Source organism: Contarinia nasturtii, unplaced genomic scaffold (assembly GCF_009176525.2).
Source record: "Contarinia nasturtii isolate CC-2019 unplaced genomic scaffold, AAFC_CNas_1.1 Cnas_scaffold_78, whole genome shotgun sequence".
NCBI lineage: Eukaryota > Metazoa > Arthropoda > Insecta > Diptera > Cecidomyiidae > Contarinia > Contarinia nasturtii.
Window position 1 is genome coordinate 5,350,376 of NW_022197436.1, and position 25,122 is coordinate 5,375,497.

At 31.7% G+C, this 25,122-nt stretch overlaps 1 protein-coding gene and 1 long non-coding RNA gene across 4 annotated transcripts; one reads left to right on the top strand and one right to left on the bottom strand.

The window, feature by feature from the left end:
• Positions 1-3,478: 3,478 nt before the first annotated feature.
• On the top strand, positions 3,479-19,552 carry LOC116352089 (protein artichoke). Of its 3 annotated transcripts, none has more exons than XM_031784393.1 (16): positions 3,479-3,689; positions 4,238-4,350; positions 8,543-8,703; positions 8,761-8,927; positions 11,723-11,872; positions 11,945-12,147; positions 14,914-15,015; positions 15,073-15,217; positions 15,283-15,537; positions 17,009-17,620; positions 17,694-17,788; positions 17,863-18,052; positions 18,181-18,376; positions 18,449-18,715; positions 18,783-19,005; positions 19,069-19,552. In XM_031784393.1, the coding sequence occupies exons 2-16, from the start codon at positions 4,238-4,240 to the stop codon at positions 19,535-19,537; spliced, it is 3,348 nt and encodes a 1,115-aa protein (XP_031640253.1). In that variant the 5' UTR covers positions 3,479-3,689; the 3' UTR covers positions 19,538-19,552. The 3 variants fall into 3 exon arrangements, with proteins under 3 accessions (XP_031640253.1, XP_031640244.1, XP_031640262.1); XM_031784384.1 differs by lacking the exon at positions 3,479-3,689 and adding an exon at positions 3,727-3,780; XM_031784402.1 differs by lacking the exon at positions 3,479-3,689 and adding an exon at positions 4,018-4,128.
• Positions 9,019-10,433, bottom strand: LOC116352106. Its single transcript, XR_004202253.1, has 3 exons — positions 9,652-10,433; positions 9,311-9,576; positions 9,019-9,111 (listed from the first exon to the last, which is right to left on the bottom strand). It is a non-coding gene; the product is annotated as an uncharacterized LOC116352106 (long non-coding RNA).
• Positions 19,553-25,122: the final 5,570 nt, after the last annotated feature.

Sequence of the window (25,122 nt, forward strand, 5' to 3'; positions counted from 1 at the left end):
AGAATTTAATTGTGCTTCATTTCACACTTGTCAAAAGAAAGAAATTTCCAAACATATATTATTATTTTCCATTTTTCCGTCGTAACATCGAAAATTCCAAATGTCGGATATTCGTCGTCCAATTCTCGGCTCCCAAATCTCGACATATTTCATGAATTTTCACTGCGAAACTTGAAAAACTTTAAGTTTTGACAGCTCAGGAACGCATTCTTTACATTGAGGAAAACAATACAAAATATCGAAGTTGAAATTATTGGATTGATATATTTTTGCTGCATATTTAATTTTATTTATTTTTCACAATAAAATAGCAAAAATATTTAAAAATATTACGTTATTTCACTGATCTATAATATTTTTGGTTGAATTTCACAATGATCCAAATACGACTTTAACTGTCACATCTGTCAAATGCAAAGTGTTTCACTTGAAACTTCGGTGCTTAATGTGTCGGCAATTGAACGATTTATTCCGGAATAATATTACAGTGAAAAATGGAACATAAATATAATTGTTTTTCTTTATATTTTCAATATTTCTGTTCAATAACTAAATTAAACTATCTACAATTCGCAGATATAATTTTTTTTTCAAAGTAGTTATTTTTTCATACCAAAAAATGCATTTTACCGGCTCGTCTAAAAATGATATAGTTTAACTTTTGACGTAAAAAATTGATAAAAATATAGCATTTTTTTGAACGTAATTTTTGAGAGCAATAATAGATTTTTGATGAATATTTGGATTATTATATATAGATTTGATATTGATCATTCATAATTTGTTTTTAAAAATGCAATTAAAACGAATTTTCGATTTTTAATTTCAATTCACCTCTCGGTATTCCGACATTTGGTCGTGTGTCGACATTTGGCAATCTACTATACTTATCGTAAAAAATGTAATAAAAAATCGCGTGCTGAGAAAAAATAAATATTTGTGTATTATACCCTGTGTATAATAATTATTGTTACTGTTTATCTCAGCACGCGATTTTTTATTACATTTTTTACGATAAGTATAGGAAATGCGTATTTGTTTCGAAGTTGCTATTTTATGTGTCGCCATCTATTGGTAAATAGTTGGAACTACTTTCTTACTAAAGTGTCATACAATTGCTAAGAAACTCTTTCCGCGATCCTGGGCATTTTTTCCGTCTCTTCAAAACAAATGGCCGATTGGGTGGCATCTCCGATGCACCAAAGAAAAACATTAACGGCATGTTTTTGGTCACTGTCACGGCGACGTTATCATTTACTTGGTTCGACTTCATGTAATGATCAAAATCCAGTCGTGAATATTTACGCGTTGCATATGCTGACATTCCTTTTCGTAGCATTTTGATACGATACTCAATGCACCATTTCCATGTTGAATAACGCGGTGATGGTGGACCGAATGGGTATGACTTCAGATAATTCTTTTCTTCGATATCAAATCATCCAGCCAATTCTTTTGCCTCTTTATCTTTTCTCTTCTGCGGAGTATCCCAGTGAAATCGCGTGTTTGGTATTGTGATGTTTTCCTTCAAAATTAAAAATCATAAAAACAATTACTATAGTTTCGATTCAAACACATTTCAAGTTAGATTTCAAAATATCTCACCTTCGGCTTCGGTTCATCAGGCCGGTTCATCAGGTGTTTTCCGGATGTTACGACGCGTTACAGCCAACCACGTTTTTTCATCCGTTGGATGATTCACAAGATTTACCGGCTGTGAATGCACATTTTCGTTGCACGTTCGTTATGGTTTGGTGTACAGTACCGATACGGAAACACTATTGGTCACGATTTGATGATAGAATTGTTTGGATCATTTGCCCAATTGCTTGATTTTATCGACCAGATCATCCAATAAAATGTTGGCCTTTTCTATTCTTTCCACATTACCATTTGTCAAGTCGTTGAATCGATATGCTAACATTTTGGCATTTCTGATGTCGATGCCATCAAATCTCGGTCCATTGATGTTGTGATTGCGATAACAGCATCGCATTCGAAAGAATGACTCAAGTCGATCTTCACACCAAGTGGTGAGATTGGTTATCGTATTTGCGATGTGCTGTTTGACAAAATAACGGAAACCATTCCCCAACTTTTCCTTGCTGTGCCATTCGAACTGTTCATAACTGAAGTTTTCGACCATGAACCGAAACTCTGGCGGTATGGGATTTGAGTTAATATTATTAACATTTTCGGCCAATACCGCATTGAAGCAATCGAAGAAGAACTGTCGACGATCCAATCGCAAAAAGAACTGACGATCTTCACTATCAAGATGATGCTTCATTCACCTTGAATAAAATCAAAAGTGAGGCCAATGAGGCAACTTCCATCATTTGAAGACTGCGCTCAGACAATATTTGCGTCACAACTGCTGCTGCACATTTTATTGCAACGAACTTTTTTTTCTTCTTATCTTTCGTCATCGTATACCGGCGAATCGTTATTATCTATTTTTCTTTTCATTCTTGTAGAACTGATACAAATAAACGAAAATAAAAAAATAGACACAAATTAAGAAAAAAATGCACCAAATATAGGATAGCTCACAAACACAATAAGATAAAAACTCTTCTATCAAAAATCAAATGAAACAGTTATGAAGAACGCCTCATAAATATCACCTCAACAAAGTGACTCTGTATTACAAATCGAATGATGAAATTTATTTCCAATGTGACATCAAATATTTTGACGACCAAAATGTTGTTGGAATATTCTCAGTAAATTTTATCAACACTCTGTTATTTCAAAAATAAAACAAAAATGAACACAAAACCAACTGTGAATATATCCATTCCACAGCGAACAGCGTTCCGAACACACAAAATCGTTGAAATTGAAATGACAATAAAACCAATTGATCGCCCAAACCACGCTACCAACACTCCATCTCAAGATATCCTGTTGAAAACAAAACAAAGCTTTATTGTAAACAAAATCGGTTGGTGCGATAGTTGTTTATACTAACAATACTGTCACACGATGCGCGAAAATTTTTAATACATATAAATGAATATCGTTGGATTTAGTTTGACACATATACACGGCGCCAATCGAAAAAGTTTGGAAAGATGTCCATTGCATTTCGAAAATTCAAAATATTAATATGACGACATCTAGTGGTAATTCAAAAAGTATTGTTAATGGTTTGAACACTTAAATGTTTTGAATCGCATATTTTAAATTATATATTATATGAAAACAAACTCTCTCGAACGCTTTGTTAATTCTTATAATCTGGAATTTTTGATTACTTATTTTTTGATGATTTTCTTTCCTCGATTCATATAACTAACGAAGAAGGGCTTTGCTCCAATAAAAAAAGATTATAATGTCCAAACATAATAACAAATCAATGCATAGAAATGACAAGCAAAAGCGTTTGCGGCTCCACAGTAGTTGTCGGAGAAACTATTAAGATCATAATAATGTAAGTTTGCTATGTAGTCGAGATGTCATCACTTCCATGGCTTATATACATTGATATAATTATTATCTTTGTTCAGTTTGGATTTTTTTTTACAAAATACCTACACAGAAAAATAAAATTATATATAATTTCATTATATAATGTCATATATGACAGTAAAATTTCAAAAACCTTAGTAAGAAAAACTATATGATACATGTAAAGTCGCTGTCAGCGGCAATGTTTCCCACCTATAATATAAATAAAAAAAAATGTATTATAACTTTCTTTTTTGCTCATATCTTTAAGTAGTATCATTTTGTTATTATTGAACGGAACAAACATAAGTTTAGGCAAAAGTCAAAGTAAATACTAGTGAGATCAAAAGCTTGTGAAATTACCATCTTTTATCTCTGAAAGGATTTATATATATTTACATTATATTGCATTAAATTAACAAAACAAAAATAAAACTCTAGAGTTCGTTAAAATTGAAAAATTAGTAGAAAAGAAAAAATTGTCTCAATGAAATGTATTCATTATTGAAATAAACTTGATAGAAACTGGTTTCGAAAAATGTCACAAAACCATTTTCATACAAAACTATGATAAATGTGGCTATACAAAAAAAATCTGTTGAATTCAATTTTAGTCCCAGAAAATATAATCTGTAAAATTGATGCGATTTAATGTTTTGACAGAACCTAAAAAAAGTGATTTCAAAAATATTTTCTTTTGAATTTTTGTAAATTATTTATATAACTTTCATTTGAGTATCTTCAAAAACGTATTTTTTGGTGGGAACGGATGATTTAAGCGAAGATGTTCAAAACATGGCTGTACTATTCATACTATTCACCAGGTGCTATTATGATTTTCATGTTCATGATTGCTCAAGTGTTTTGCAATTTACAAGTATATAGCTGTCCAAAAAGGTGATTATGAATTTTATCTGATAATAAAATGAAATAACTTAATATACACACGACAAAACATACTGAAAATTAATCTAATATCTAACTATTCTAAAAATGTACAGGGTGTCTCATAAATCTTAACATATATTTATCGACCTAAATAATTAACCCTTTCCTTTTCATCATATCAATGAATAACAATCAAATATTTCCATGTTTAAGCCCCATGAAAAACTCACGTAAAAGCGCACCAGAGATCTCTTGGATCCCAGAGCATTTTGTATGGCAAATTACATCACAAAATGAATTGTTTTGCTTTTTCGATTTAATTTTTTTTATTAATCGTAATAAGAGTGTGAATTAAATAGGCGTTCATATGCTCGATGAATTATGTCATGTGTATACTTTTCATCGGAATCAGTGCTGAAAAAATATTGGTCGATGACCTATTTCATGAATTTAGTCAACGTTGCTGGTGAAACAGCGTTTGTGTTGGGGCGTATAGCCAATAACATGCTTAACCAACGTGTAAAGGAAGAACGGAAGTAGTTTATTACGCGTGTCTACATAGAGTGAGCTCGACGCAATACATAAGGTCCAACGACAATTGGAGAAATTCTAGACCACAATGACTCACGGGTGATTTTGAGCTAGGGGGTCATTACACCCATAGATAATTTGTACTCAATTTGTACTAATTTGTACTAACATTTTTTTAGTACACATCGGTTCGAAAAACTAAATATACCATGAATTTGTAATCAATTTGTACTTTCTAAATGTACTAAAAAAATTTGAAAATGTACTAAAAAGCAAAAAAAATTTAGTACACTTTTTAGAACTTTGATTACATATTCAGAATCTGCATAATTTGTACTATATATAAATTATTACATCGACTGTACTAAAATAACAAGTGTTTTTTTAGTACAGAAATGTTAGTTTTCAGAATTAAAAACCAAATATACCAAAAATTTGTACTCAATTTGTACTTTCTGAATGTACTAATTTTTTTTGAAAATGTACTAAAAAATGTACTAAAAAGCAAAAAAAAAAAATTTTATTACACTTTTTAGAACTTTCATTACATATTCAGAATTTTGGTTGACACAATTGAGTTTTTTAGAAACAATCAAATATACGAATAATTTAGGTGTATGACACCGCGACATGAAAGTTGAAATTTGGTGATATGTTTTGTTGAAGCATTTCTTACGTCTATGCACTCATCCAGTGTATACTTTCCAAAGCATTTTGATGTGTATCACTGTGACAGAACCATAGAAGCACACTGACATGAAAGTTGAAATTTTAAAAAATAAATTGGCTTAAAAAATGTTCAAAACGTGTTCTTTGGATGCATCTAATTTAAAAAACGTATATATATTTTTCGAGGAAAATTTTGTACTAAAAACACGTTTTGTAAAAAATTAAAAGCATTTTTTTTTGAAAACGGTTTGCATTTAAACAATCTTACGTTACGAAGTGGACGATAATATTCAAGTCTGATCAGTTTTGAACTAATTGAAGGATTATTTATGTTTATAGGCCAAACTATGACATCAGAGCACACAAGTTATTGACACATACGTCGATAATTTCCTTTGAGATAGCTGTAATCCTTTCGCGGTTCAATCTGACGATGAGATTCAACAACTGAATACTCAAAAACGATTTCATATGGTATTCTTCCTGTTGATTACGCTCGATAAGTAAGAATCAATGCATAATTTGAAATCATCTGTGGAGTTCACGAATACCAAATCCAGAATATTCGTAGCAATATTTTATTTCTTCCAAAAGTGATATTTAATGTATTCTTAAACACTCAAAATTATGTATTGGGGGGTTTGGGTACGAGAAAACCGAATTTGACACAGCAATGAAATCCCTATTACCGTGCTAGATGGTGTCGACACGAGTGGACGGATTTTTAAATTTATTTGAACGACGCCTTGTTATTATACTTGTCCATTACAACGTACATGTAACAGAAGAAACACACAGTCCATGTCCACGCTAGTGGACATAAACGATTTGAACCGTCAATGTGAACTAGATCAAGTATAGAACTTTACATAGGATCATATACGATGAATATGGATTACACAGTCTGTTTCAAAATACCGTCACCAATGTCGACACCATTTGACATCAATATTTTGACAGTAAAAATATGTGTTATTGTTGTTGTCGTTTCATTGCTGTGGAATTTGACGTTAGTTTTGCGATACAAATAATTTTCGACACACTTTTCATACAAAAATTTCAAAAAATTAGGATTTTTGTATGGAAGCCATGCCTGTATGATATCATAATGAGCCGAAACTTTGCACAGGTTATGTTTATCACACAAAAATAACATTCCGAGGGTTTGAAGACATTTCAATGCATATTAGAGGTACTCCAGAGCAAAATTTTGGATTTTTCGCTCAAAAACGAAATTTTGTATGGGAAGTACCCTTAATATGCATTGAAATTTCTTCAAACTTTCAGAATGTTAACTTTTTGTGAAAAAAAATAACCTCTGCAAATTTTCACATGATTACGATATCATACAGGCAATGAAAGGTCTATCAAAAATTATTTGTATCGCAAAACTTGTATCAGATTCAGTTTTCTCATGAATTCATATTTACGGTAAAAGATACGTAATAAATGCATGTTGTGGATCACAGTGCGGAAAAGTTAATCTTACGGATGTAAGACCTTTTATTTTCACTGTTATTTTATCAAAATATTAAAATCACTTTAATTTTAATAAATTATTCGAAATTTCTCAAACACGTTTCATATCACATTCCATAAAATGTCAAAAATACACGAACTAAACGTGTTATTTCACGATTTCAATGATAAGGAATGAGAGTTTTTTCATTCTGATTTCATCAGATGATACAGAAAATTGAATAGAATTTGTAAATCGAAGAATAAAAAATTAATATTTTTTTTCCATTTTTTGCGATTTTTTGAAACACGGAAGACCGCTAAAATAAATAAAAATTCAACATGATAAAAATGTAAATAAAATACCAACTTGATAGGACTTCCAATAAAACGGGAACTTATTTGCTTTGAAAATGAAACACCACCGTGCGCAGCGTAAAAATAAAAGCTCAACATGTTTAGAGTGAAAATAAAAGACCAACATGAATCATGTTGCTCTTTTATTTTGATCTCAGTTTAGTTGGTCATTTATTTTTACCGATTTCATGATTGAGATTTTTTTGTATGAAACAATGAAAACAAAGGTCATATCATATCATCGATGATCACTGCAATATGAATACAAATACAAAATAGGCGGCGTTCAAATTGAAAGAGTCTTTGTAATAAGGGACTTGGGAGTGTTACTTGATGTACAAATGAATTTCAAATCATACATTGAGCATGTCACGGCTAAAGCCAAATCGAAACTGGCTTGGTTAAAGCTCTACAGCAAGGATTTTATCGACGCATGGACAATTAAACGCCTTTATTTTACATTCGTATTACCAATATATCGAATATGGATCTGAAATATGAAATCCACACTACGACAATATATGCAAGAGAATAGAGTCAATACAAAAACAATTTTTAATTTATGCGCTAAGGAGAATGAACTGAAACAGTTACAGGCTTCCGAAATATAAACATAGACAACCATTTTTACAAATGATTACGCTTGAAGAGAGACACAAGGTGGCGCAAGTGTCTTTCAATTTCAAAATTATTCATGGAAATATGAACAGTTTGAATTATTACGATTCAGCGCATAATACCAGAGCCACACCACTTTTTGATATAACAATTAGAAAGAGCGATTCACAAAGTTTGAACCGATTAATTATATGCTAACAACATTCAATGATTATTATACAAAAAAATACCAAACAGTGATACTAATTTAATTGATTTAGAAGTAAATTTATCAACAGTTAAACTGATAATTGAAAAATATTCAAAACAAAATAGATGAATTGAAAACATAAATGAAATTATTTATAATAATTAATAATTATGATTTATCTCTTTCAAAACTGCTTGATGTAAAAATTTAATTATATTGTATTTATTCAAATTATTTCAAATAAACCACCAAGGCGAAGGACCGCTGTTCGATGCAGTTATTACTATTATTATTATTATTATTACGTAACATTAGTATTTTACATAACATATTTATATTCCAACCACATTTATTTCATGTTTCTTTTGTTATAATTAGTCCTCTGACAATACATCCGTGCAAATGCTTTAATACTACGAATTTCGGAATCAAAGCAGAGTGTATAAATGCAAATCTAGCTAGTATATCCCTTGCTTTGGCTAATATTGCTGACAAACAGATTTCAGTTGATACTTTGCTCATCGATACATCTAATTTTGGTATTTTAAATATTATATTTCCTTGAATACATTTTTATGAATAATCATATGTTTTAGGCGCTTTATTCGGGACTATCTTCCTTAATTTGAAAGTTAACAAAATTTCTATTCAAAATATACCCATCAAGAACATTGATGAATATGTATTTTATGGAGCTAACGAAACTTTGATGGATCTAGATTTTACAAATACATCGTTAAAAGTTTTTCCGAAATCATTTAAAGTAAATTTTGTTCTAATACTGACCAGTAAAGTGCACGAAGTGTTATAAAAAATTCATTTTTCTTAGTACAAAACGATATAAATTGCCGAAAAAATTGGTTTGTTAAAATCTGAGGGGTTTGTTTAAAATTGGTTTGTTAAAATTTATGATACAAAATAAACACAAATATTCACAATATATACGTCTTAAGACAACAAAGAACAATTGTTGTGGCAAATTCATCCATTATCGGGCATAGGTTGACGGTCGAATTTGGGCCCGGATTTGTGTGTAGTTTCAGTCAAAATCAACGTCATCAATGGAATGAAAAAAAAAAACAGAAAAAATTCAATTATTATGATACAAAAATTGACTTAATATCCTATTCAGTACACTATACTAACCTACAATAATACTTGTACTGGGACAAGGCCACAATTTAATCAAGCCTAGCGTACTAACAAATAATTGTTATAACTAATTTTTAAATTATGATTTGATTGAATATTGTTGATTTCGTTGAATGAGCGCTGCTACTACTACGGCTGCAGTTGTCCATTGTTGACATTCTGATTCTGACCGCGATACAATGGTAAAGGTGGATTGTTGACAACGCGGGGTGGTCTGCGTACATTTGGATGAATCGTCCGCTTGAACACCACGCATTCACCTACCAAATAAAATAACGAAAACACATTATTATCAATTCGTTTAAAATTTGTATCAATTTCATCAGATTGCATACCTTTGTACAGGATCAGCTTCGCTGCTGCGATATCACGATGCCATACAGTTGTTAGCGATGGTTGTGCTCCAGCAGCTCCCTCGATTTCAATGTTTGCAACATTTGGTAGCCATGTTTTGAAGAAGCGTTGCTTCTTTGACATCAAACGAGCTGCATTCGGTCCATCTCGAAGAGTTGCAGCAATTTCATCGCCCATCTCGCGCCACATTCGTTCAATTACTCGTCGCATTTGCAGTAATCGTTTGCTCACATTAGTTACGATGGTTCGTGGTAGTCCAACAATTGGATTTGGTACACAACCCACACATTTCTTGTATCGATCACGTCGAGTTTCTTGCGGAAATCACTTGAAACACAATGGGCAATGCTGTGATGTCATGTATTCATCGACCATTCGAATGATGCAATTGCCACGTTTCATGATCGATGCAATGAGTTTGCGCGTGCCTGGACAGCGTACATATTTCTTGATTCTAATCGGCGAATTAGATGGTGTTGATCCGCTGGCTCCCATGTAGAAAATGGATGGTTCATTTCGTACCATTTTACATGTCGTTTTGTCCATCGCGCGTACCGATTCAATGTGTTTGTCGAGTCCCAATCGTGCATACTGTTTGGCCGAATACGTTTCAATTCCGTTGTTCATCATTCGAAGTCGATGTGCAATGTATGAACGCCATGATGGTCCTTTTGGTGATGGCACATTGTTCTTCGAATGCAAACAATCGTGTGATTCTTTCGGCTTTCGCATCACGACGATTTTGTTTTGCATCCCAATGATATCTTTTGCTGGATATACACAAATTCACCTAACAAAATGAGGACAATAAAAACAACATTGTATTCGAAATCACAATCATAATATCAATCACTTTGATTCATTGTAAAAAAAAAAAAAACAAATTTACCTCTTCGTTGATTTCAATCTCACGTCGTACTGAAGCGTTCCACGCACGCATGCCCGGATCAACTCCAATAGCATACTTGAATTGTTTGCTATCGTACATTGCCTTGATTTCAGCGTCCGTTTTCTCGACTGGCTGTACTTTTGGCTTTTTGTACAAAAAGGATACAGATACGCCATCCGAACAAATCTGGTGATCAAAATCCTTTTTGTTGCTCACCAATTTGCAAATTTTCTCCACATTGAAATACAGATTCCAACTCCCATGTTTGTTTGCCCTGAATTCTTTCTTCTCAATGTTTCTCCAATTTGGCGTTCCTTTTTTGGATTTTTGTTTACCAAATTTTCCCGGCACAACATTTATATGGCATAATATGTTGTATAATGCATCTGTATCGATCCGAATGTGTCGCTGTTGGAAATCACACATCATCGTACAACAACGAAATTCCGGAATCGTGGTTTATCACGGCGATCTTTGTACGTGATATGAAACATCCGGATAGATGTCCTCAAGGGAAAAATTTTGGGGGGGGGGGGGGTAATTGAAAAAAATCGAGAGGGGTAAGCAAAAAAGTGAAGTGTATTTTGCGAAAAGTGTACTTTTCTCGTTTTTTTTTTTTTGCTTTTCACTTTTTCGGCGAAAATCCCTAGCAAAATTGAAAAAAAAGGTCCGCTTTTTTTTGGCGGAAATCCCTAGGAAATTGAAAGAATTCTTTGAAAATTTTCAAGGGGTAACACTTCGTCAGGGGGGGTAATCGGACCCCTGCTGAGGACGTATGTCAAATGTATGACCATGGTTACAACTATCAATAATTTTATTCGCACTTTTTGGTCAAGCCCTTCAATATGCCCCAGAGAAGAGGCGAAGACGGTATTTTTTCGATTCGTATTCGTTCGTATTCGTAAAAGGGGATGGCATGTTCGTTTACAATCGTTCATAAAAAAAACAAATGTAATCGTTTGTCTTCGTGACAAATGCAAACGAACTCGAATGAACGCTTATTGTGTTTGATGACAATGTTTTGCATTTTTTAGACGAATGCATAACAAGAAATGCAACAAATCGTTTCGCGTTCGTTAAATTTTTTAGTAACACTTCGTGCACTTAACAGTAAGTTATATAAATTTGACATACCTTAGTACAATAGCTGATTTATTATTCAGATATTAGGCAAGCTGATGTATCTCAAACTAAATAGACATCACATTACAACTTTGGATCCAAGCGCATTTGATGGTCCAATAAAGGAAAAACTTGAACGTTTACATTTATCAAATGGAAACCTTTCCGAAATCAGTATAGAGTTTTTGCAAGTAATCAAAATAAAATAAAAACTTTATTAATTGATATATTTTTATTTAATTTTTTTTTTTTGGAAATTTTAGCCATTACGGAAATTAAAAACTATCGATTTACATGGAAATCAACTTGACTCCCTTAAAAGAAATCAGTTCAAAAATTTGCGTGATTTAGAAAGCCTTGACATAAGCTACAACAACATTGCGAAAATTGACTCGTCTCATATTGCCGAATTAACTAAATTGAGTTTCTGTAACATATCACACAATTCTATAACCGAAATAGCTAGGTAAATGTGGGAGCTCTTTTAATTTATATAAATGTATTTATTAAAACAAAAAAAGTGCCATGTGAAAAGAAATTAACTATTGGGAGTACAACTGGCAAACCGCTCTTCAAAATTTTTTAATAATTAAATGCATCATTCAAAAAATGATTGGATCTTTCTACATGTTTTTCGTCAATGGATTCATCCGCCAATCAAAAACCCTATCACATCGTTAGAACTTTAACGATCTCACACAAATTGAAGAGCAAAAAAGGTCTTCACTTTCATATGAAAAAATCCTACCAAATCGAAGAAATAATCGCTTGCCGCTGAGACGGAAGGTTTAAGAGAGGGATTATCGAGAATTTAATTTTTTGTTCAATAAACTCGAAAATGTTCGATGTATTGAAAAATCAATTTTAATCTCACTCTGACCAAATACGCATGCTGCTTCTGATAGCATCTAGATAGTACTTTGCATAAACTGTACAAATTTAATTTCAATTAGAATATTATACATAGTAGAGTATTATAGCGGTTTTCAAGTTGTAATCCCAAATATTTTTCACACAAAACAATAATAATGAGGTCACTTTTCAGCAATGGGACTTTTACTTACCAGTAAAGTACCCGAAGTGTCACACACATTTTTCAATTTCATTTATACAGATCGATGAGCCGAAAAAATATGTTTGTGAAAATAAAGGATGCTCTAGTGAGCAACCCATCATGTCAAAACCTCATCAGATCAAAATATAATGTACTACAACGTTTTTTAGAATGACTAGAGAGATTTTTTAAGACCCCTGCCCTCTAAGTCTCCACACCCACGTGGCTCGGGGGTACTAAAAAATTTCTCTCGGGGATAACTTCAAAATTTTCCTAAATATAAAAGGGTAATTCAATCTTGGGGGGAGGGTTGGCTCAGAGCATTTGGCTAATAAAAACCTAGCAAATTGAAAGATTTTTCTCTGCGCCAAAAAACCCTAGCAAAATTGAATATTTTCTCCCGATTCAGAAAGTGAAGAGCTAAAAAACCTTTTTCGCAAAAATCACTAGCAAATCGAACGAATATTTTAAAGAATATTTTTCTCAATTTGTAAAGGGTTTCCCAAATCTCCAGAGGCGTAATCCAACCCCTCGGACCCCTGGTCAGAAACTATGTTGAAGCACCCTTTTTTCACAAATATATTTTTTCGGAACCTCACATCGATCTGTATAAATAAAATTGAAAATTTTTTGTTACAAAGTGTGTACTTAAGTGGTAAGAAATGATATCCAACTATATATAGTTTATAAGTATATGCAGTTTGCATGTTTTGATCATTTCCCCTGAATTTTTTTGCCAAAAAAATATCACTGGCAAAATCTAAAAGGATCGAGTACTATCTGTCAAAATATTTCCCCCTATGCCAAGCGAAATTAATTCGATATACGACGCTGATATAAATGTCACTCTGTCATTTCACAATAATACTTTTTTGGCTTGACAATATATAAGCTCTTCATTTAAAATGCATACACATTCAAAGTGAATCGTTGAAAAAAATATGTCATAAAATATTTTTCTAACATTTTTCATTAAAAAATTTATTAAAAAAATTTTTTTATAAAAAAATTAATTTGTTTATAAATTACAATAATTTCAACAAAAAATGTTTTATCGATTAAATAAGAATCCAATGTAAATAGTAATGACTAATGACAATGCGACACCTACCGTAAAAATGCAAAAAGAAACTTAGTGGTCTCCATTGTAGCATTTTGGTCCGCCATGGCAGCATCTTCGTTTTACTTGACCAATCACAGAGAAGCAAAACGAAGATGCTGTTATGGCGGACCAAAATGTTACAATTCCAAATAAGTTTCCTTTTCTATTTTAACGGTGGGTGTCGCATTGGTATTACTTTTTACATTAGATTCTTGTTCAATTAGTTATGAAATTATTGTTATTTTTAAACAAATAAATTTAAAATATAGAGAATTTTTATGATAAACGTAAGAAGAATATTTTATGATATGTTTCTTTTTTTTACTCGACCGTTCAAAAATTATGCATGTTGAATGAAGAGCTTATATATTGTCAAGCCAAAAAATGTATCATTGTGGAATGACATAGAGTGACATTTACATCAGCGCCGTATATCGGATTAATTTCGCTTAGCAAAGGGGGAAACGTCGTACTCGCTCCTTTTACAAGATAGTTTAATTTAAAAAAATCTACATTGGAATTTCTTGAAACTTTCAGAATTTTACTTTGTTATAAAAAAAATAATCTGCGCAAAGTTTTACGTCAAAAATCCAAAATGCGAATATTTGTATGAAAAGTGTATTGCAACTAATAGTACAAATTTGAAAAAAAACCATAATACGCATTTTTACGGAGTTTAAGTAGACAAATTTGGCATACTTTTTGAAGAAAATGAAATTTTCCATCATACTAAAATTCTGTAAATTAGCACTCAACAGCTTAAAATTTACCAGAGATATTTTTTTGCAAAAACTATCAGGAGATATGGACAAAACATGCAAACGGCACATACAGTAGGAAACCGTTACTAGGTAACGAATCCGACTAATTTTGAGTCAAATATTGAAATGAGAGTTAATTCAGTGTTCATGTTATGTCATCTCTATCTGTGTACACCTGTACAGTGTACACTAAGAACTTTACCCGAAAACAGTTTTTCCTGAGGGAATGTTTTGCCAAAAAATTCGGGAAAACTTTTGTTCGGGAAAAAGTGTTTTGGAGAAATATTTCAAATTAATAGAAAATATTTATTTCAGAGGTACGTTTGCACGAAATTCTGTGCTCCGTCTATTAGACATATCTGGTAATAAAATAAAACGTCTGGACGCAAATAGTTTCCGGGGTATGAGATTTCTAAGGTAGATCAGTATTTTTCGTCATTATAATGGATGGTATACCATATATTGAGTTTACAGGCGGTTGTATTTGAATGATAACTTGATAAGTGATGTTGGACGTGGAACATTTTCGTCGATTACTCGTATTGGAACTATTGACTTAGCCAGAAATCAATTGAAAAAAGTTGATTACCAAATGTTTGCATCTCTAAATTATATTGAGGTATCGGGATTGATGGTTTTGTTTTTCTTTCACTTTTATATTGAAATTTCTTATCTTTATTACAGATCATTAATTTGGCTGAAAATAAAATTGTTGAAATTCAAAAACAATCTTTCAAGGACTTGTATTTGACACACATAAATATATCACATAATTTTATAGAAAGGTTTGAACCGCAATCGTTTGAAAATTGTGTGAATATGTCTATTCTCGATCTGTCACATAATTCCATAACAACATTTACAAAGAAAACATTCGATGAACTGTCATATGCAACCGAGATCATACTGTCCTTCAATCGGCTTACAAATTTATCAGCGGTAAAGTTACCAAAGAGTTACTTTCAATTTTTGTAAATTGCAAACTATATTCGCATCTTCTACTCAAAATAATATTTCGAGTTTCTTTTTACTGCACCAGAATAGTTGTCTTTTTTCATTTGAATTAAACATACATATATCATTTAATTGAGCAAATTTTTTTTGCATTGTGTAGAGGAAGACAATTTAATGCTTTAGTGAAACGTAGTTGATCACATTAAGCATAGGAATATTAGGATACATAGTAAATACACTGCAAGTCTTAGGCCTTGGGGCTTAGTGTGCAATCCCAAGTCAGTGGAATACTCTTTTAGAAGAGAGTAGACTCTTTTCTCACTCTTTTCGTATAGTTTTATTCGACTCTCTTATCACTTTCTTCTTACTCTTTTGCATTAAACACGTCTATTCAATTCCCATTCCTTCCATGTGTAATATGCATACACAACAAGCGTACTGTGTTTGAAGCAAAAGAGTTAGAAGAGATTCGAATAAAACTATACGAATAGAGTGAGAAAAGGGTGTACTCTCTTCTAAAAGAGTATTCTACTGACTTGGGATGAGACTTAAAAGACGATTTTTCTCAAAAAATTTCATATTTCGGCCAAACGTCCACCGTAAAACGCCACCAAACATGCCATAATTTCATGGAAATCCCATAATTTATATACCATTCGAAATGGAATTTTATAAGGAATCTAAAATAATTTGGTATTCCAGGTGACATCGATTTTTTTTCTACAAATTTCATCCAGATTAAAATTGAGTAAAACTCATTTATTCCATTTTTTATCTACCCAACGAAGTTGCGGAAAAACGTCAATCGAGTGTATCCACTCGTTGTCCACTCAATAAATGGTAATGTAATCGAAATTTTTTGCACAGTAACTAAAAGAAAGAAGAAAAACATTTGTAGTCATAGCCGCATGCGTTCAGCGTACATATGGCTACACATGTATCTCTTCTTTCACTACGATGATTTTTTGATCCAATGAATTTTTGCATTTCCCTGCCCTTATTGCCCCGAGTCTGCCCTAATTCTCACACATTCTATCCTATAGAAATGCCCATCTCAATCGGTGACTCACACCATGGTAGTATTACTGGTTAGTAGTACGTTACCACCTTTCATATTAAGCTCTACGGCCAAAGACTGGCTCTGTATTTTTAATTTATACGCTTAACTTGACTTCCTAATTTTTTGTCTGGTCTTGAGAAATAAATACCAGAAGAAATTGAGATATATTAATTCACAATTATAATTTTTAACCACTAGTTTGCGCAATTATTACAATCAATATACACATCAAAAGTTTGAATATTGATGTTTGATATTGTAGTAATTCCAAAAAGTAGTTTTTCCGCAAAATATTTGTACTACCCTAATGAAAGCCACAGGCTTCTTTCTATTACTTCCAAATCTAATATAATCATTTTTTTACTCTATTATTTTCTTTACCATTCATATTTTTAGGTCCCGTTGGGAAATATGACTGGAATAAAAGTCCTGAATGTGTCATACAACCAAATCTTGGAAATACCAAAAAATACATTCCCCAAATTATATGAATTACATACAATTGATATATCACATAATAACCTCACACAAATCTTCAATGGAGTATTTCAAACGTTATTTTCATTTCGATATTTAAACTTAAGTTTTAATCGATTGGAAGAGATCAAGTCGGCAACTTTTGGAACAATACCTACATTATTAGAAATTAATCTTAATGACAACAAGTTACGAAATGTGGCAAAGAGTTCATTTACAAAACTTGAGAGCTTACGTTCATTAACAATAGAAAATAATCAACTTACCCACATATTCGATATACCAAATGCATTAAATTATCTAAGTTTGTGTAATAACAGTATTTATTCAATTCCTTCGAGAACATGGCCTTCAATGAATGCACTGATAGTGTTAGATTTACGACATAATTTATTAGAGAATCGACTGAACGAAGATAGTTTCCGGGGTTTATTATCCTTACGACATATTTATTTAAGTAACAACGGTATTACTATGATTCCTAGCACAAGTTTTCCTATCTTGTCATCATTACAATATCTTCATTTAGAAGTGAGTTCACATTGTAATCGAAAACTTAAAATAATATTGTCCAAATTATTTTTATATTATTTTTCACGTACAGAATAATAAAATAAGAGATATTCCATTGAGAGCCTTTGGTAAATTGCCAGTTGTGTTTGAAATTAATTTGAGTAAAAATTTAATTTCAAATATAAGGTATGAACTTAATTTAAAAAAAATGAGCGACTATTATCAATAATTCATAAATTTCAATTTCATACTAAATTTAGTTCTAAAGCATTCGACGGTCTATTGCATTTGTTGACATTGAATTTGTCAAGAAATAACATTTCTGTCATTCCAATCGATGCTTTCTACGGGTTGGTTTCTTTGCGAAACTTGGATATATCATTCAATAGTCTGGAAAAACTTGACAATAAGACAAATGGAGTTTTAGATGGCTGTCTCAGTTTAGAAAATGTCAGTAATTATTAGAGTTGTGAAATAACCAATAAATTATTTTATACGACGCTTTGATATGCTCAATACTACTGATAGAATTGGTTTTGACATAAAGCGACCAAACTCAATATTTTTTTTTCTTTTAGATTAATTTGAGCAACAATAAATTTAGTTTTATCACAAAGAAAACTTTTCCATCGGATCCGTATATTCCATATCCTCTGAAAGAAATTGATTTGAGCTACAATGAAATTCCAGTTCTTACCTATGATTTGGCTTTTGGCACGCAGAATGTCAAGTTTTTGAATATTTCACATAATTATATTAACGAAATTCGATCAAGTATGTATTTAATATTATATTATTGTTATATTATATACATTTTTTATTTTTATTATATTTTTTTAATTTTAGATATTTTGTCAAATCTAACTCAAATCGAAATACTGGACATATCATATAATGAACTTACTACTCTTTCTAATGATGATTTTAACTTCACGTTATCTGAAAAATTAACAAACCTATATGCCAGTAAAAATAAATTCCGATACTTTGAAATCGGAAATTTACAATATCCAGCCACACTCAACTTTTTGGACTTACAGAATAATTTGATTGAATTATTTGACTTAAAGTTATTAACGCAAGTAAAACGTGGACTCCAACTGCATATTTCAGGTAATATTTTTTAGTGTGATATAAAAAATATGTCACTATATGACTATAAGCAATGGATCTATTACAGGGAATCCATTACGATGTGATTGCAACATAAGACCGTTGAAGCAATTTTATCAAACTGTATTAAATAAACCAAAAAGTTATAGTGACATTATTTGTCGTGCACCTGATGTATTATCAAACAAGCATCTGGAAGAGATAGATGATGAGAGTTTGAATTGCATTAACAAAACCATAAACAATGATTTATACGCAATACCTGACTTAAAATTTCGTGAAATATTCTTGTAAGTTTTGATGAAAAAACCATTTTTCGCCATACTAATTGCTGCATTTTATCTCAAACATAGTTTCAGAGGAAACCTCTCAATTTCTTGGTCAGTACTCCAAATGAGTAAAGACATCGCTGGTTTTCATATTTCAATTCGAAATCCAAGTAATCAGATCATCGTCGAACATCATTTACCATATGACCGTCGAATGGATTTCATACCCGGAAATGAAATTTGCCAAATGAAATGTGAACATTTGGAACTGTGCATTTTAGCAAAAGATAGCCAAGGTTCCATTAACAGTTGGTTTGATACACAATGTACTTTGTTGCCAAATAATTTTGAATATATTCTTGAAAAATACTCAGTTGATAGTGATAAAGTATATGTTATACAAACAACACGAAAAAACGTTAAAACTCAAGATATTGATGAACATTATGGTACGAAATCGTCTTCAAGCAGTTCAAATTCAATATTAAAATTGTGTAAAGTGTTGCAATTTATTTTGGTTATCTGGTTTTATAAAGTTGTATTATGTCAATAATAAAAAGTCTTGAGTTTTTTTTTTTCAAAAATGTGTCATATTTCATAATTTCATCATTGTAGATCTTCTGGAATTTCTGGCACCAAAACTAATAAAGATTTTCCACAGAGTTCAATACCAATTCTGAATGTATAATGTCTGGGCTTTATGGGTACATCACAGCCAATCTTCCTCAGATTTCTCATATCAGTAATACAAAAATAAGATTTAATCTCTGTTTAAGGTATGTCACTAAGGCTGTATAGATAATAGAAGAACTGAATTTTGCAGATTCATGAAAATAGTTGATGCACAACGTCTTTTTCCCTAAATAATATTGTTGGTATTACACATTTAGCTATCAAGCGGTACAATGACTAGTATATGTTGTCATTTGACGTCCAATCAACGATGTCACTTGTTTCTTTGAGTGAGCATTGTTTTTTCCTTCTAAAGTGCATCTTTCATGTCCAAATCTGAATATTTCAGCTTGAAAACATGCAATATTACGGATGAAATTACTTTTAGTTGCACACATCTTTAAAAAAATGTTATTTTCAATATTTGTTGTCAATGTCTTGCACATGGCGGGCATGTAAAATCGAAAGTACTGATCGAACAAAACACACAGATAATCTTCATTCGACACCCTCAAGAGGTTACAGGGTGAGTATGACAAGTTCAGTAAAATCGGACCACAAATAGTTTAGTAGTTTAAAATAACACAACTGTAATAAAATTAAGATTTTTGTATATTTGAAAAGCCTGAATAAAATTAAAAAACTGTAAAATATCAATAAAAAAGAATAGGTAATATTTTAAACTTGAAAAAACAACTCTCTGATCTCAAAAAATGAAAAAATTGGTCACCTTTGAGAGAGACTTGCCCTCTTATACAGGGTGTCTCATATAAGTGGCTCACTACTGAGGGTATAAATTTCGATTTTTTCTTCTGTTGATATAATTTTTAAAAATCTGCTTCGATAGAAATTTCAATCGGAGTAGATTTTTGAAAACTATACCAATACAAGTATGCCATTTTGAAGGGGAGATTTGAAGGAGAAATTTGAAGTTCTTTTATTCGTTGATACATGCTAATGTCAATATACGATCAAGTATCCTAATCAATTATATTTAAAAAAAAATGTAAAACAAACTTTCATTTGTGGAATTTTATATAGCCCAACATATTTTTCAATATAATAAAGTGCGAAATATCGATCCAAAATTCATGATATGGAAGGGTCAGGTAAACCATAGCATTAAAAAAATGTTAATAAAACTACAAAAGTCAAATTTTAAAAACGTCTGACATTTTCTGCAAATGTGCTTTCATTTTTTCGACGTATTCGTTTCTGTATTCTAACTCACCGAATTAATTGATTAATCCTCCGTCCGATACCCGGTTCCAGCCAGACCTTTTTCGTCTTAATCGTTAATTAAATATATTTCTAATATAGCTATAGCGACTTGTGGTAAATATAAGAATTTTGGTATTGATACTGGTCCGAATTGGTTCAAATTAAGTTTGGGACCAGTTTCAATGCAAACATTGTGTGACAAATTTCATTCGATGACTATTTCTCTAGTTACGTAACTGTTTATTTTCATCATCCTTTTTTTCTTCAAAAAACATTGAAATTATCCAAAATAGAATAAAAGTAGTTTTTGGAATTTTCTTCACATGTACAACTTGTACAATAGTAGTACGTAGGTTGCTCCATAATTTTTTTTAAAATGGTACTTATAGTGTTGCCCGATGTAAACCATTGTCATATTCGTAAAGTTTGATGTTTTGGTATGTATTCGTGCCCTGAACCTTTTGTCGTACGAACGCTATTTGTATTGTTTACAGTGACTGGTAAACTGCGACTCAACAAAAAAATGAATTTTACACGTGAAGATTTTCGTAAAATGATTTACTACGATTTTCGAAGTAAATTATCTCAACAACAGTGTTTCGATTGACTTCATTTGGCCTTTGGCAATGAAGCACCAACCCTTCAGACAATTTATAACTGGTACCGAGAATTCCGTTGCGGTCGTAGTTCGCTCAAAGACGAGTTTCATATAGGTCGTCCAAAATCGGCTGTTGTGCCACAAAACATCGATGCTGTCAGAAAACTGATTATGGAAGATCGTCATGTGACCTACCGTGAGATTGAGGCATCTTTGGGCATTTCATCCCACAGCATACATACAATTTTGCATGAACATTTAGCCGTAAAAAAGATTTGCTCTCGTTGGATCCCACATAAATTGACCGATGAACAAAAAATGGCTCGTGTGAGTTGGTGTAAAGAAATGCTCAAGAAATTCAATCGTGGTGCTTCAAAAGACGTTAATAAAATCGTCACTGGTGACGAATCGTGGATATATGCCTATGAGCCCGAAACGAAACAGCAGTCGACTGTATGGGTCTTCCAAAATGAAGATAACCCAACGAAAGTTGTTCGAGCAAGAAGCACTTCGAAGCGAATGGTCGCCTGTTTTTTCGGGAGAAGTGGTCATGTGGCAACCGTTCCACTAGAGGATCGTAAGACCGTCAATTCTGATTGGTATACCACCATTTGTTTGCCCGAAGTGTTTGGTGAAATAAGAAAAAACAACCACCGTCGCAAAATAATTCTTCATCACGATAATGCGAGCTCTCACACATCTTTTCAAACTACTCGATTTTTGACCGGTCAAAACATCGAACTGATGGGTCATCCACCGTACAGTCCTGACCTGGCACCCAATGACTTTTTTTTGTTCCCAAGCGTGAAGAAAAAACTACGTGGTCAACGATTTTCGACACCAGAAGAAGCAGTTGAAGCGTTCAAAACACACGTTTTGGAGATATCAGTTTCGGAGTGGCACGAATGCTATGACAAATGGTTTCATCGAATGCAAAAGTGTATCGATCATCTCGGGGAATATTTTGAAAAACAATAAAACCATTTTCGACAAAAAACAACTGTGTTATATATGTTTTTAAAAAAAATTATGGAGCAACCCTCGTAACATATGCCGAAACCACTGAGAAATATGAGAGTTGAAAAATGTTTACCTGCTTGTGATAAGAATGAGTGTGAGGTCATATTTACATGCAAATGCTCGTAAATGTATAAGGTTCCAGCCAGGTACCAAGGGTAGACGGTATCGGAATAGGTGTCGGACGGAGGTTTAAATAAATAAAATTTCTTACTATTCGCACAAAGGAAGATGGATTAGAATAGATAAATATTACGATTGGGAAAAAAGTAAAAAATCAGTCATCTTCAAAAGTATACGTGACGTCCTCAGCAGGGGTCCGAGGGGTCCGATTACCCCCCCTGACGAAGTGTTACCCCTTCAAAATTTTCAAAGAATTCTTTCAATTTGCTAGGGAATTTCGCCAAAAAAGTGAGGACCTTTTTTTTTTTTTTTGCTCCTCACTTTTGTTTTCAATGTAAGAAAAATTCTTTAAATTTGCTAGGGATTTTCGCCGAAAAAGTGAGGAGCAAAAAAAAAAACGAAAAAAGTACATTTTTTGCAAAATACACTTAACTTTTTTGCTTACCCCTCTCGATTTTTTTCAATTACCCCCCCTTAAATTTTTTCCTTGAGGACGTATGATACGTGCCTATATTAACTGTCTGAATTCATGTAGACTTTGCCATTACAAGCGGCACTGTACATACCTATCCAATTGATGAAAAAGTTATCGATGTCAAATGACAAAGAGACCTCGATATGATGTGAGGTCCTCACTATGTCCCATAATTGATATGAAAGTTCACCTTCCGATCGGAATATCACATTATTGTCTCATTTTATTTTTCAAGTGTTACTTTTCCGATTTTTTACAAAACTATTTCATTTTTTTTCTAATTACTTCAAGGACTTTTATTTTGAATTACTTTTAATTTTCATTACAAATGAAAACAGAATTTTCGAAGTCATCTAATTTATACACATAAGAATTATAATATTATACACAGAAAAATGTGGTAATTGTGAAGGTTCTATAAATCGTTTATTACTGTTACCAATTACCGTACGAACTTTACAATTTTGTCATTATTTGCAAAAACAACTACATTAACAAATTAAATTTACCACAGCACATATTAAAATAATAATCGCGTGAAATGTTGTCTGCAAAAATATAAACTTCATAAGCATTTTATAGTCGCTTTAACCTTTTTTTGAATATTGTTCACATTTTTATCCATAGATATATATTTTTTGCTAGATATTGAGATAAGCGACATTAATCTTAATAAGCAACAACAATAAATTTTAAAATGTTCTTCATAATGCTGTTTAGTGAATTATGAATAAAATCAAATTCAATCGACAATTTTGGATTTTGATGGAAGCAGAGTATCTAATAGATACTATCTATACACAGTTTGTCGCAAAGAAACGTAAACTTTAACGAAATATTCCATATTAGTGGCGCCATCTAAATGGTTTTTGAAATGTCTAATTCATTAGACTTTCAAAATATAACTCAAAAGTTCATTATTTTTTCGTTTGAAATTCGTTTTTCGACCGATGACGAACATATTGTCAGTTAAGATGCAATAACTTGGCTGCTAGTGGTCCGATCCTCATGAAACTTTGACATCGCAAAAACCCTCAATAGATGGCGCCACTAATATGGTATATTTCTTTAAAGTTTACGTTTCTTTGCGACACACTGTGTATAGATAAATAACTGAAATTTTTCAATTGTAATAAAAATTTCACGCAAATAAAATGACTTCGTTTTTCCAGTCGAGCGGCAATTGGTAAATATAATACTTTTATGTGTTTAATTTTGGAAATATGAAAAACGGTAAAATTCGTAAAAATAATATTAAAATGACAAATTTTTCTTCACATTTACAAAAAAAAAAAAAAAATGTTTCTAAGTGAGCATTTATTTTCCTAATAGTAAGATTTTCCAGTAAATTTATTCATTTTTATTCAATGAATTCGTGCTCGAAAATTTTGTTATACAGTCCTTCATTTGAATAAATTGAACGCACACTATTTATGTATTCAAACTGCATTCAGTATGTACAATTTCGATAATGATACTTAAAAAGCACTCATTTTGTTGAAAAGAATAGTTGAACATATTTTTTTGATATTTAGTTTTGTGCATCAATCTATATGGAAAAAAATCAATTTCAACTATTTTTCGGAACAAAATAAAGGCTTTTGTTCACCTCAATCATTCATTTTAAACTTGATTCATGTAATTGTTTTAATAATTGTTTGTTTTCAATTAGAAGGTTAACTCGCTATTAATTATTCTGAAAATGTTTGTCTTAGTAAATATGATTGAAATTGAAATGATATATTTAGACATATTAAAATACACAAATAACTTCTAATCATTCAAAATTGGTTTTTTATGTTTTTGGTTTCTGTTGAAATTGACATGTTTAATAGAGATAGGAGCAATAAAAAGGAAGTAAATATTAAATATTTGATTCAACTGTTGAAAGCCTACATTTTTGTACAAGAAAAGGAAAATTACTTCTGTCTTTGTCAACTTAATTTATTTATATTATTGATTGGATTTCATTGAAAATTTAATTTCACATGAATCTACTCTGAAAACGTTCACTTAATCCAATTATTTTTTG

Bases quoted from the DNA above. Each gene is read 5' to 3' on its own strand.
- LOC116352089 (XM_031784393.1), top strand. From the start codon at position 4,238: ATGTTCAAAACATGGCTGTACTATTCATACTATTCACCAGGTGCTATT. The intron at 17,789-17,862 runs GTATGAACTTAA...TACTAAATTTAG, and splicing joins AATTTAATTTCAAATATAAG to TTCTAAAGCATTCGACGGTC. The intron at 18,053-18,180 runs GTCAGTAATTAT...TTTTTCTTTTAG, and splicing joins GCTGTCTCAGTTTAGAAAAT to ATTAATTTGAGCAACAATAA.